The 13,666-nt window shown below is 40.6% G+C and overlaps 1 protein-coding gene across 1 annotated transcript in view; it reads left to right on the forward strand.

The window, feature by feature from the left end:
- The window catches only part of LOC139443275 (ubiquitin carboxyl-terminal hydrolase 34-like), a 90,509-nt gene that overhangs the window by 46,006 nt on the left and 30,837 nt on the right, over positions 1 to 13,666 (forward strand). The window contains exons 43-58 of the mRNA XM_071224249.1: positions 174 to 251; positions 1,283 to 1,377; positions 2,229 to 2,398; positions 3,171 to 3,342; positions 3,686 to 3,764; positions 5,541 to 5,594; positions 6,029 to 6,151; positions 7,363 to 7,427; positions 9,136 to 9,265; positions 9,910 to 9,975; positions 10,443 to 10,523; positions 10,750 to 10,832; positions 10,979 to 11,057; positions 11,602 to 11,766; positions 12,326 to 12,505; positions 13,378 to 13,482. Of these exons, the coding sequence (XP_071080350.1) occupies positions 174 to 251; positions 1,283 to 1,377; positions 2,229 to 2,398; positions 3,171 to 3,342; positions 3,686 to 3,764; positions 5,541 to 5,594; positions 6,029 to 6,151; positions 7,363 to 7,427; positions 9,136 to 9,265; positions 9,910 to 9,975; positions 10,443 to 10,523; positions 10,750 to 10,832; positions 10,979 to 11,057; positions 11,602 to 11,766; positions 12,326 to 12,505; positions 13,378 to 13,482 (1,725 nt within the window). The remainder of the gene's footprint in view (positions 1 to 173; positions 252 to 1,282; positions 1,378 to 2,228; positions 2,399 to 3,170; positions 3,343 to 3,685; positions 3,765 to 5,540; positions 5,595 to 6,028; positions 6,152 to 7,362; positions 7,428 to 9,135; positions 9,266 to 9,909; positions 9,976 to 10,442; positions 10,524 to 10,749; positions 10,833 to 10,978; positions 11,058 to 11,601; positions 11,767 to 12,325; positions 12,506 to 13,377; positions 13,483 to 13,666) is intronic.

The raw sequence follows: 13,666 nt of genomic DNA on the forward strand, positions 1-13,666 counted from the left end.
GGTCTGCATTGTGATGCAATTTCTAGGAGATATCGATTTATCTCACCCATATGGAAGCCAGTTTTTGATGATATATAAGAATATTAAAACCCAATTCAGTAACTAACTGCTAACATTACAAATAAACTGGTTCTACTGATAACCCAACACATGCTATTGTGCTTGCCTTGCAGGATTGTCCTCATGTGAGTCGGACATTTGAGGAGTTCTACACTGTGAGGTGTCAGGTGACGGACATGAAGGACTTGTATGTGAGTACCCCAAGACTTCAGCAACCCATGCTTGCTGTTAAAGGCGACTGTGCTTGTCTTAAGAGGCGACTAACGGGATAGGGTGGTCAGGCTCACTGGCTTGGTTGATGCATGTCATTGTTTTCAAATTGCGTGGATCAATGCTCATGATGTCAATCACTGGATTGTCTGGTCCAGACTTGATTATTTACAGACCGCCGTCATATAGCTGGAATATTGCTGAGTGTGGCGTTAAACAACAAACAAACAAAATGATACAGTGATACAGATTCATATTAAGATTGAAAAATTCAGGTATTTTTCTATGCAGATGTTTATGTTGTAAAGTTATCAAGGATTACATGTTATTGAGTTTAGACCTGATATGCCTGAGAGAGTATATAGACTGTTTTGCAAGTCCTTGTAGTTGGGTAATGTAGTGATGTATTCCCTATCAGAAAATAAGACCTTTCAGAAAGAAGGCAGTGATTCCTTTGAATGATTTAATGCCTTGTAACGCTATCTATAGAACATTGTTGAAATCTTCCAAACAAAGCAGTAAAATGAGAAAGTGAAATAAGTAGTTTATAATAACAGGTGCTACGTTGTAGCAGTATTACTAGGGTTATATGTGGTTTATTGTGTCCTACATAAGGTTTTATACCATGAGCAGGAGGTGAGAGGTATAAAACCTAACGAGGGGCCCATAAAATCACATATACCCCGAGTGGTACTTCTACAACGAATTTATCTTGCCGATATGTTTAAGTCTGCGATTGTAAAAGAATTAAAACAAATTGAAAATTGATAGAAAACAGCTGTTCATTTGAGCTTAGGTTAACTTGTGACTTTCCCTGACAACGTGCAGATTTTTGCTTCTTTGCATGGTATAAGGGATTTATTCTCCTGCTCAGAAATTTATACCACTCCCAGATAGGATCAAGGTATTTTATCAAGATCACTTGAGGTAAGACAACTGCCTTTAACGAACATGAAGTCAGTGTATGTAGTTTGTGTGTTGGTGGAAGTGTGACTGACGCGTTGTGTTGCAGGAGTCGCTGGATGAGGTGACGGTGAAGGACATGCTGGAGGGAGACAACATGTACACCTGCTCCAAGTGTCAGAAGAAAGTCAGGGCGGAGAAGAGGTACGAACATAATGTCCATGCAAATCCATCTGTTCTGTCATATGAAACCATTTTCAGGACCACTCGTGAAGCTAGATGTGGACATTATTATGATTATTCGTGATTCTTGTTTAGTTTTCCTTTGTATGAATGGGAACACCTGTCTGGGTGCCACCATTCACTGTCCTTGGTGATGTCCCTTGTGTGAGTTTGTACCCAAGTGCATGTAGGCTTTGCTAACATCAATAACCAGCTTGAAATTTCATTTCTCACTATGGCTTACCACCATATCACTGAAATAGTGTTAACAGCAGCATTCGGCCTTGCTTTGGGTCCAGGGTGTTTGACTTGAGAGTTGTATGTTGTAGGGCTGGGACAGGTAACTCGGGTACTCGGGTCGGGTGGGTACTGAGTAGGGCCCGGGTACCCACAGTACTAACCGGACCCGTGGTTAGTCACATGAGATATTGTTTAATGACAAAAAAAATATCTAGAACTCCATGGTTACACTACAAGTCACTAATGTTTGCGTTTCTTTCTTCCTAAGCACCATTCCTTCTGACCTTTATAGGTTTGAATAAAGATAAAACTTCAGTCAACTTCCGTGTATGCATGACCAGATCGTTTTATACGTGTATCTAAATACATTTTACCAGGGCAAGGGTCAAACTATTCCCAATCAGATATTTTGTCCCCAACTCTTGAGACCTGTAGCGGGTACCCGGTCAGGTAGTAGCGGGGTGGGTACCCGGGTAGTAAATTTGGAAAGATGGGATGTCAACTCAGGACCAGTGACAATGATTTAAAACGATGTCCAACGAGTGAATGAGTATGATGTCGTCAATGTTGATGTGTTGTTTGTTGTGTTCCAGAGCATGTTTCCGGAAGTTGCCAAAGATCCTGTGTTTCAACACAATGCGGTACACGTTCAACATGGTGACGATGATGAAGGAGAAAGTCAACACGCACTTCTCCTTCCCGCTCCGGCTCGACATCAAGCCCTACATGGAGGTGAACCTCCTCGGCCCTGACAAACTCAAAGGTGAGATAGCCTGGCCTTACAACCTCTGGTATACCAAACAGTGGTAGAAACTAACAGTTTTAGTCCACTAGTACTTATGATGATGATATAGTAAAAGTTTTTCGTTATTCAAAAGTACTGAATAACTAAACAGCTTTTGGATGATGATGTAAGACGAACCTGCTGTCACATATTAAATGAGTTTCCGTGTATTTGACCACATTACTGCAGTTGTTTAGTATACAGCTTTTGAATAACGAACTCGGTGCTGGCTTGTTTTTCGTTATTCGAAAAACGAATGACGGTGCTAGTTTGTTTTTCGTTATCCAAAAGTACTGAGTAACTAAACAGCTTTTGGATGATGATGTAAAACGAATCTGCTGTCACATATTAAATGAGTGTCAGTGTATTTGACCACATTACTGTAGTTGTTTAACATACAACCTTTGAATAACGAACCCAGTGATGGCTTGTTATTCGAAAAACGAATAACGAATAACAAACCCGCTGCTATCTTCAGGCCCCTGATTTTGTGTCCTGTATTTTCAAATTTGTATGGGTCCTTATGGCCTGCAGTAAATTAGCATGTCATTTATTTGTCACAGTAGGCTGCCGTTTGTTTTAATGAGAGCCTGAAGTGTTTAGTCAGGGTCTGCAGCTTCTAAAGTCTGTCTGTCCTGATGGCAGCCTGGCAATTTATTTCATTTTGAACATTGGTCTCAGATGGTTAACATTAAATAATCCGACTCTGATGCTTTCTTGTTGAATGTACTACTGAGGTCTGTTGATGTAGTTGATGAGGAGGATGAGCTGACGCTGATGGGTGTGGACACCAGTGATGAGGACGAGAGCTCCGAGTACGAGCTGATTGGTGTGACAGTGCACACGGGAACAGCAGACGGCGGACATTACTACAGCTTCATCCGAGACCGGCTCAACAAGACAGAAACAGGCCAGGACAAATGGTCAGTCCACCCAGACAATCCATGTACATGTCTGTTTGTTTGTTGGTTAACACAGCGATCGTCAGTATTTAAACTAAAAGACTAAAATAATTGAGTTTGGACATAATAGACATCATGAGCATCAATCTTTGCAATTGGGTTACAGTGACATGCATCAACCAAGTCCGCATGGGTTGCTTAAGACCAATTCTACCCTGATCTTCACAAGGGCATTTCATCAATGATGATCGTACATGGAATTTTGATGTGTATTGTTTAGATTCAAAGGCTGTTATGTGTAACTATTTTCTGGTGTTAAGATTAGTCATGTTCACATTATAATCCCTCCTTTTTGTTTTGAAAGGTATCTGTTCAATGATGCAGAGGTGAAACCATTTGACCCAAGTCAGATAGCTGGAGAGTGTTTTGGAGGAGAAATGACGGTAGGTGACACTGTGGGCCTTACATTATTTCAGTGTTGGCAGGGTATAAAATTCTCATGAATTTCGGTCTGACAACAGGACTGGCAACTTAGAGAAGTTACCAGGCCAGATAAAATGTTGCTAATCCAGAATCTTCAAGACTTCCGAACAAAAATAATGAGGGAATACATGAGAATAGTAATGTGTAATGTTAGTTCTCAGGAAATAACAATATACTGGTGTGAACACACAATGCCATTGACAAAGTGGTCAAATGTAACAAATGTTTTATTTGGGATAACACTTTCTTGGTAAAGTACAGATTCTCATACTCTTTTGGGTTGAGTTCAGTGGGGGATTCAAACCCACACTGCCAGAGTGAGGCACCTAATAGCCAGCCCACAAAGTCAGCGATCTAACCCACTCAGCCACCGGGGCTTCCACAAAATGAAAGTCTGACAACAGTAGTCTAGATCACATACTTTGTGTACCCCTCTGACAAGTGTAAATTCTCTCAGCTCCCATGGCCGAAAGCTATGAACACACAATGCCATTTAGAAAGTGGTCAGATGCAACTAATGTTAAATTTGGATAACACTATACAATATACCAGTGGATTGTCAACTTACCATCCGGCATGCAACTATTCAAAACTGACAGTCCGAAAGCAAAATAGAATGTTTCGGGCTGTCAGGCAGGCGTGTGTGTTAAACACTGATGTTGGTGAGGAGTCATGCAGTGTAATCAACAATCAATGGTATAGAGAATAAATAAATTATTCGAAGTCTGTATCATCTTATCTGGCTTCACCTGTGTACTAGCCACAGATAGATGCAACATTGTTGATGTGGCTTTGAGCAAATACTATTCTCTCACTTACCTAACTGCATTAAATATATCTGGAGAGCACTGTTCAATGTATATCAAAAGCGTCAGTGGTGTGGTGGGTCGAATGTCAGCCTGGAGAGCAGAAAGCCAGTGGGTCATGTCATACCGAAAGACGGTAAAAGCTGGTACTTGTTACCCTGCCTGGCGCTCTGCATTAAGTAGATAAAACAAGGACAGGTCAGCTCAGGGTCACTTGTATAGACTGAACAACAAATTTGTATGTAGCGAGCAGGGCTTCTCCTTTCAGAGGTTACTGGCCTTCTCCAAACTAACTGGCCCAAAACTAACTATTGGAGGCCATGAATGAGATCGCCACAGGGCTCTGAACATTTTAGAACTCATCACCAGTAAACTGCCATTTCCTGCACTCTGAGATTATATGCTGGCTTCCATTTGCCTCATTTCGTGGCAATTTAATGAGCAAATAAAGATGTTGTTGTTGTACACAACATTGCAAAATGGCCACCAGTTGTGTCATTCTACCAAGATGATCTTTGAGTTAACCATTCATCCCCGCTAAATATGTGATTCGAAATTACATGATTCACGAGAAGTGTCCAACTATAAAAATTAAACATACACAGAGAAGAGGTGAACTTTTGACTAGCCAGGTGGGCCAACTACTTTGTGTATTTTTAACTGGCTGCGGGCCAATGGGCAAGCAGTTAAATCGACCCCTGGAGTCAGGGTATAATGTGTCTGGGTCGGGTTCCATGTTAAACTATGATATTGTATCTCGGTGGGCTAGCTGTATGAAAGTCCAGACTAGTACAAGCAGCCACACACACCTCGCTTTATGAGGGAAATAATTTTGGACTTGAGGTTAAACCCATTTCACCTCACCTCGATGTATATCCCTTTCAAAAGTTGATTAGTTTATGAAAAAGTCTTCCTGATTTGTCTTTACAGAGTAAGACGTATGATTCAGTCACTGACAAGTTCATGGACTTCTCATTTGAAAAGGTAAAACAAGACTTAAGTTTTCTATGTTTCTTTGTAATCACCGATAATGAATGTTTTGTTTTTAATGTCAAGTAACAGTTCCAGTTTGTATCCATGATTGTAGGAGGTGACACTACCACTAGGCTGCTAGTCTGATGGGGCGGTCGGGTAGCCTAGTGGTTAAGGCGTTCGCTCGTCACGCGGAAGACCCGGGTTCGATTCCCGACATGTGTACAATGTGTGAAGCCCATTTCTGGTGTCCCCTGCCGTGATATTGCTGGAATATTGCTAAAAGCGGCGTAAAACCATACTCACTCACTCACTGCTAGTCTGATCTCAGTGAAAACCTGGGAGGATGAGTACTTTTCTGAAAAATATGTTTAATAATGTTAATGACACAAGTCTCTGGATTAAGAATGGGCTATTTCTGTATTTGCCCCTATATTTGTCCCCAGACAAACAGTGCCTACATGCTGTTCTATGAGAGATGTCCCAAGGGCAAGAAGCCTGAGGAAATCTTAGACAGCGCAGAGGAGAGAAAGAAATTCAACTTTGAATTGTCGAAGGACCTCGGTGATGTGAGTATCTAGATCTCTTCTCATGCTACAGGGGCGGTCGGGTAGCCTAGTGGTTAAAGCGTTCGCTCGTCACGCCCAAGACGCGGGTTCGATTCCCGACATGGGTAAAATGGGTAAAGCCAATTCTGGTGTTCCCACCGTGATATTGCTGGAATATTGCTAAAAGTGGCGTTAAGCCTTCACTCACTCACTCACTCACTCACTCACTCACTCACTCACTCACTCACTCACTCACTCACAGTGATAGAAATTGGAACTAGTCCTATTGTCCTTGCCAAGCGACACTTACTTACACTGTCATAGGGACTGGTAGAAATTTGACGTTTTAAAAGCTTTTGCTATATGTTGTCATTTTAAGGACTAGTGGACTAAATATGTTAGTTTCTACCGCTGTTATGATGGGTCAACTCACGACTGATGTTTGCAGTCAGAGGACTACACACGATCCCAGCTATTAAGAATACAGCCTTGTAGTTTTAACATGCTCTGATTTTGAGAAAATATTCCACATTATGTTACCTTGCGCTGAAGTCTGAGATCTCTCAGTTCATTAAAAATTTGAAAGTTAAATGACAGTTTAAACAAAACCTTTGGTAATTGTGAAAAGATGTAACTAATCAGTGTTCCCGCTGGCTTTTGAAACTGCCAGTCCTTGTGGACTGGCAACTCTAAAAAAAACCCCAGTCCCCCATAATTATTGCCAGTCCCAACTTTCAACAAATATAAAAACGTATCAAAATTATTTGGTTTTAATTCTTTCAACTTCATGTTCAGTGCAAAGATGTCATCTCTGAAGTAACTTCGTTAGATCTCTACGTCATTCACACAAACTACAGTAACAATTTTCTCTTTGTTTTTTTAATATTTCGAGACGAAGTCGCTACAAATGGATATTGAACCTAGATATAGACAAGGGGAAACCTTGATGGTAACAGAAAAGCTGACTTGGTTTGAAAAATGAACTTATATGAATATCACCGTTGTTTTGTTCAACAACAAAGATTTATAAGTACTTTATTTGCTGGTCCACAGGGACTGGCAGTCACATGAATTACCGGTCCAAGCCTAATTTTACCGGTAAAAAACTGGTAAATACCGGTAAACGGGAACACTGCTAATGTTTAGAGTACCATTGGCGTATGAAGTCTATTCTCGGAATCATAGACTGTAATAACAACATGACTATTCTTTACTTCCTGGTAATATTTCAGTGGATCTGGCAAGACAATACTCAGTTTCTACAGGACAAGAATCTCTTCGAACACACTTACTTCGGGTAAGTGACAATACGCATACTTCCTTCCGTTGTATAGTTCCCTGTGGATATTCCGGGGTGAGAGTTGGTACCCAGCAACCTGTCCCTGTCGTTAGAGGTGATTTAATGGATCACCAGGTCAGACTCCACGTTATGGATCATTGCTCACAATGTTAATCACTGGATTGTCTGGTCCAGACTCAGTTATTTACAGGCTGTGGTCATGTAGCTTGAATATTGCTGAATATGGTATGAGTAAACAACAAACAAACTGTATTGGTTACTTATGTCATTGTGCCCAGTAGACTTGTATAGCCACTTAATGTCATTATACCCCAGTGACTTGTATAGTTACTTAATGTCATTGTACCCTGGTGACTTGTATAGTTACTTAATGTCGTTGTACCCTGGTGACTTGTATAGTTACTGAATGTCATTGTACCCCAGTGACTTGTATAGGTACTTAATGTCATTGTACCCCAGTGACTTGTATAGTTACTGAATGTCATTGTACCCCAGTGACTTGTATAGTTACTGAATGTCATTGTACCCCAGTGACTTGTATAGTTACTTAATGTCATTGTACCCCAGTGACTTGTATAGTTACTTAATGTCATTGTACCCCAGTGACTTGTATAGTTACTGAATGTCATTGTACCCCTGTGACTTGTATAGGTACTTAATGTCATTGTACCCCGGTGACTTGTATAGGTACTTAATGTTATTGTACCCCGTTGACTTGTATAGGTACCCCGGAGACTTGTATAGTTACTGAATGTCATTGTACCCCAGTGACTTGTATAGGTACTTAATGTCATTGTACCCCGGTGACTTGTATAGGTACTTAATGTCATTGTACCCCGGTGTCTTGTATAGTTACTTAATGTCATTGTACCCCAGTGCCTTGTATAGGTACTTAATGTCATTGTACCCCAGTGACTTGTATAGTTACTGAATGTCATTGTACCCCAGTGACTTGTATAGTTACTTAATGTCATTGTACCCTGGTGACTTGTATAGTTACTTAATGTCGTTGTACCCTGGTGACTTGTATAGTTACTGAATGTCATTGTACCCCAGTGACTTGTATAGGTACTTAATGTCATTGTACCCCGGTGCCTCGTATAGTTACTTAATGTCATTGATTCCCGGTGACTTGTATAGGTACTTAATGTCATTGTACCCTGGTGCCTCGTATAGTTACTTAATGTCATTGATTCCCGGTGACTTGTATAGGTACTTAATGTCATTGTACCCCGGTGCCTCGTATAGTTACTTAATGTCATTGATTCCCGGTGACTTGTATAGGTACTTAATGTCATTGTACCCCGGTGCCTCGTATAGTTACTTAATGTCATTGATTCCCGGTGACTTGTATAGGTACTTAATGTCATTGTACCCTGGTGCCTCGTATAGTTACTTAATGTCATTGATTCCCGGTGACTTGTATAGGTACTTAATGTCATTGTACCCCGGTGCCTCGTATAGTTACTTAATGTCATTGATTCCCGGTGACTTGTATAGGTACTTAATGTCATTGTACCCCGGTGCCTCGTATAGTTACTTAATGTCATTGATTCCCGGTGACTTGTATAGGTACTTAATGTCATTGTACCCCAGTGACTTGTATAGTTCTTTTGTAAGTCTACTGAAGTACATTTGTAGTACCACCCCGACCTGTTCCCTGAGTTCAGAGATAATGTAACAGATGTTGTTGCTGTGTGTGCAGGTTCATGTGGCAGATCTGTGGCTACATCACCACGACGCTCCCCAAGGATGACAACAGCATCGTCCCCCTCAAGGCAGCCCAACTCTCCACATCGTTTGTCCTGGAAACACTCATACATGCCAAAGAAAAGGTAAGACATCTGATTCTGATTCTGATTAATAATGCTGTTGAGGCTCTACGGCATGGTGGTCCCGATTATTCACATTTCTGATGCCATTGTTATAATTTTCTAATTACCCGGTAAACTCTGACCTGAAAGGGCTGGGATATATAGTTATACAAATGAATACTGTCTGTCCGTCCGTCCATCTTTCTGAGGACATTTTATTGTGTGACCTACAACTTGAAAACTCCTGAATAGATTATTTTCAAACTTATTTGACACTTTCTCTACCTATGGCAGAGGTGTAGTGCTAAGTTTGAATTTGATGTGTGTATTTTCTGAGAAAATATGATTTTTTTAAATATGTTTTTTTCACTTTAACATTTGTGCAAAACTTGAAAACTTCTTCATAGATTCTTATCCAATTGTGGGTACAGTTTCTATCCCCATAAGATAGGTGCATTACAAAGTTTGATTTTGATAAGTGGATTTTCTGAGAAAATATGGCTTATTTTATGTTTTGAACTTAGTAACATGTAACATGGGGGGTATTAGTGAGCCCTGCTCTATTTTTGCCTTGTTTTGATAATCTTGATTGTATCCCTTGCGTTCATTAAGGACAAGAGGAGCAACAGATTGTTTTTAAAAACCCATGTCTGCTGTTGTTTCAGCCCACCATGTTACAGTGGATTGAGCTGCTCACCAAACAGTTCAACTCCTGCCCAGCCGCTTGTGAGGTGAGTCTCTGTTCTTAATGGACTGGGGGAAATAAGTCAAACATAGGTCACTTGACGTGCATGTCATCGGATCCGGGGTAGAATAGGTCTTCAGTAGCCCATGCTTGTCATAACAGGTGACTATGCTTGTCGTAAGAGGCGACTTACGGGATCGGTTGGTCAGGCTCGCTGACTTGGTTGATGCATGTCATTGATCCCAATTGCGTAGATCGATGCTCATGATATTAATCTCTGGATTGTCTGGTCCAGACTCGATTTACAGACCGCCGACATATAGCTGGGATATTGCTGAGTGCGGTGTAAAACAACAAACCAACAACAACAATAAAGCGTTGGCTAGTCGAGACGAAGACTCTGGTTTGATTTCCGACATGGATAGAATATATATGATATTTGCTGGATGTAAAACCATATTCCCTCACTGACTGTGACCAGTGTTGTCTTCATGTGTTGTGTTGATGTTGCAGTGGTTCCTGGACCACATGGCTGACAGCGACTGGTGGCCCCAGCAGATACTCATCAAGTGTCCCAATCAGATGGTCAGACAGGTAGGTACACACCTGTACATGCTGTAGGGTGGAGGGAATCAATCGGGAGCCTCAACAAAATATTTACATGTTTAATATTGATTTGTTGAAGTGTAAGTAAAAAATAGTTGTGTAATAGAGAGTTTTGATACACATTGGTTTCGTTTTTCATTTGTATTTTGGGGTATTCAGAACAACAACAACAAAATCCCCAACCATATTGTATTAATTTGTTGTATTATTTCAGATGTTCCAGAGGTTGGTGATTCATGTGATTGGTCAGTTGCGCCACTCCCACTTCGATCTCTACATGCAGCCAATTGTGGAGAGGTGAGAACTGTTTTGTCATCTTATTTTAATTAGACTTAGATGAAATGTTGAAATGATTTATGGTTAAGTTCTTTTTTCAGAATAGTAAATTGTTATTGGCTCTTGATTTGTTTTATGTTCATGTTCATGTGTTGCTGGTGTTGCAGTGAGGATGGTGTTGTGGACGTGACGGAGATAGGGAACAGGTCGTGTGTGACAAGGTTCATCAAGAAGATGCTCACCATCGTAAGTCACGATCGGATTATGCTCTCAGTCCATGGTCCATAGATGCAAGAGTCAATTAATTCATTTCTTTATTAAGTAATGTAGAAAAGACCACAGGCTACATTCAATTCATATGCAATTTAATGAAAATAATTTTCAATTTAACGTTTTCACTTATTTCAAGCACATGTAAATATTGAAAAACACAGTGTTGGGGGAATAGGTCAGTTTTGTTTCTCGCATTCAGTGGAGTGGAGAGAGTCCTGTATGGGTGCAAACAGGCGTGTGTCCATGTGCCACCCCATGTTAAAAAAAAATAATTCCTGTCACTGATTATTTCCAATATAAGTTATTTAAGCACATATAGTCTTTATTTGAGAAGTGGCGTATTAGTTTAACTTTAAGATTTCAGAATCATACTTCTATATATTTACATAGCCAGGACCTTGATCCTGGAGAATAAGTGAGATGTAACTATTCGTACCATTGTGATGTATTTATATATCATGCCCTATATGCTGGGCCCTTATATGACAATGACCACTACCATGTATTTGTCTTGTAGATCGAACACGGTGTGCGGCCACACAGCAAGTACCTGACAGAGTACTTCGCCTTCCTGCTGGAGTTTGCCAAGACGGGGGAGGAGGAGTGTAACTTCCTCATCAGCATCAACGCTATCTCCACCATGATCGCCTTCTACATGGGTCAGAAGGCCCAGGAGAATTACGTAAGTTGGGACAATTGGGATCCGGTGGTCAAGCTCTGTGACTTATCATCTTGCCCTGTGCTCATACTTTTGTCATGATATTTGTTTGTTTGGGACTTGGTGATTTACAGGACACAGTGTTGTATAGCTGTGTACAACATTCACTCTCTCAGTGATCTCAAAGATTGGAGAGGAAGTCAGTGTTTACAGCAATATTATTCCGATTTTTCCTCTCAAGGGTACCATATCTGACTTAGTCCCCACCGTCTCACCATAACATTATTTTTATTGCAACCAAAAGCCAACTGGCTAACTCATTCTATAATCTCTCACTTCTCCAGCTATATTACCCACAGAGCATCTTATGTCTGCAAGTTGAATGTCTCAGTGCCTTGAGGATATATTGTACTAGTTGGAGGAGGCTGACAGTTCTGTGAAAACAGACTTGAGTTATGGATTTGGCCTCGTTATTTTTACAGTGCGACATTTTAGTAAGGTGCTTGTACCTCTCTCAGTACACTGCTGGATATTGATGTCTTGTAAAGTAAATGTGGCTTATTTATTTCCTTTCTGCCTGTAGGTCGAGATCCTGTCTGACGATGATGAAGAAGAAGATGTGATCTCCCTGACAGATGACAACTACCGCCCCATGTCCCTGGAGAAGATGATCTCATTGATAGCTCTCCTGGTGGAGAAGTCTCGGGCAGAAAAACAGTTGCATCTCTCGGAGAAGGACTACAACTCCATCATAGGGGGCAAGGTGAGGAGGAGGATCAGGGTTGGGACAAGCTTCACAGAGCGGTTGTAGCGTAAAGACTGTCTCAAGTCTGTGTTTACATATAGGAGTTATGATACGTAGCACGAAGACTGCCTTAAGTCTGTGTTTACATATATAAGTTATAATACGTAGCATGAAGACTGCCTTAAGTCTGTGTTTACATATAGAAGTTATGATACGTAGCATGAAGACTGCCCTAAGTCTGTGTTTACATATAGGAGTTGAGATACTCGTAGCATTATGATTGCTTTGTGAAACAGATCAGGGCTGTATTTTCTCGCGTATAATGCACATGTTTAATCAAAACATACAGCTGTGTGGTGTTGGGTGTGCATTTTACATGTAGACAATGAATTGTTTTTTTCCACACTTGCACAGAATGATCTCAGTGCTAAAACCTTTGTAACTCCTTAACATACACTTAAAATAGTTGTAGCACCAAGATCACTATGTGCAAGTTGGCTGGTGCTTGGCCTAGCAACGTATTCTTGTCAAGAGCTATGCTTGGCTGGAATGTGTCCCATGATCCCATGCTGCTTTTAGAGAGAGACAAAGTTGAGACATAGGCAGTTGTTCAGTGCTCTGTGGTATAATCACCTGGAGAATCCTGGACCAATTTCTCACTACGATCTTAGTACCCAAGACTGTCTTAACTTATCAAACATAGATATCCTTGTGGACTGGCCCTGCTCTCCAAACTGACCAATGTGTTATCCTGTTGTTGTTCAACCTTTAATTCATGCTCATGTTATTACCCATATTGCAATTTTGAACAAATTTAAATTGTGGTATGATTTTTTTAATCGCATTATATACAGTGTTGTCATGATATTCTATTTCATTTGTCCTTTCAGGGCTTTCCATTCCTGTTCAATCAAATCCGAGACAATATCAACATCCGGCAGTCGTGCAATCTCATCTTTAGTTTAACAAGATATAATGAAACACTTGCAGTTGCAGTAAGTATTTAACACTAAGATATTAACTGTTTGATTGGCATTCTAGGAGTTGGTGAGTTAATAAGAAAACATACAACTCTATGGATGAAAACTTCTGTTTTATTACATTAGCAAGTTTCGATGTTCAAGTAGATTCTTACTCCGCTCTCAAACTGGAATGAGAATGGTGTAAGAATCTACATCG

The sequence above is a fragment of the Haliotis cracherodii genome, unplaced genomic scaffold (genome assembly GCF_022045235.1).
Source record: "Haliotis cracherodii isolate W230 unplaced genomic scaffold, xgHalCrac1.p SCAF_5, whole genome shotgun sequence".
Taxonomy (NCBI): Eukaryota; Metazoa; Mollusca; class Gastropoda; order Lepetellida; family Haliotidae; genus Haliotis; species Haliotis cracherodii.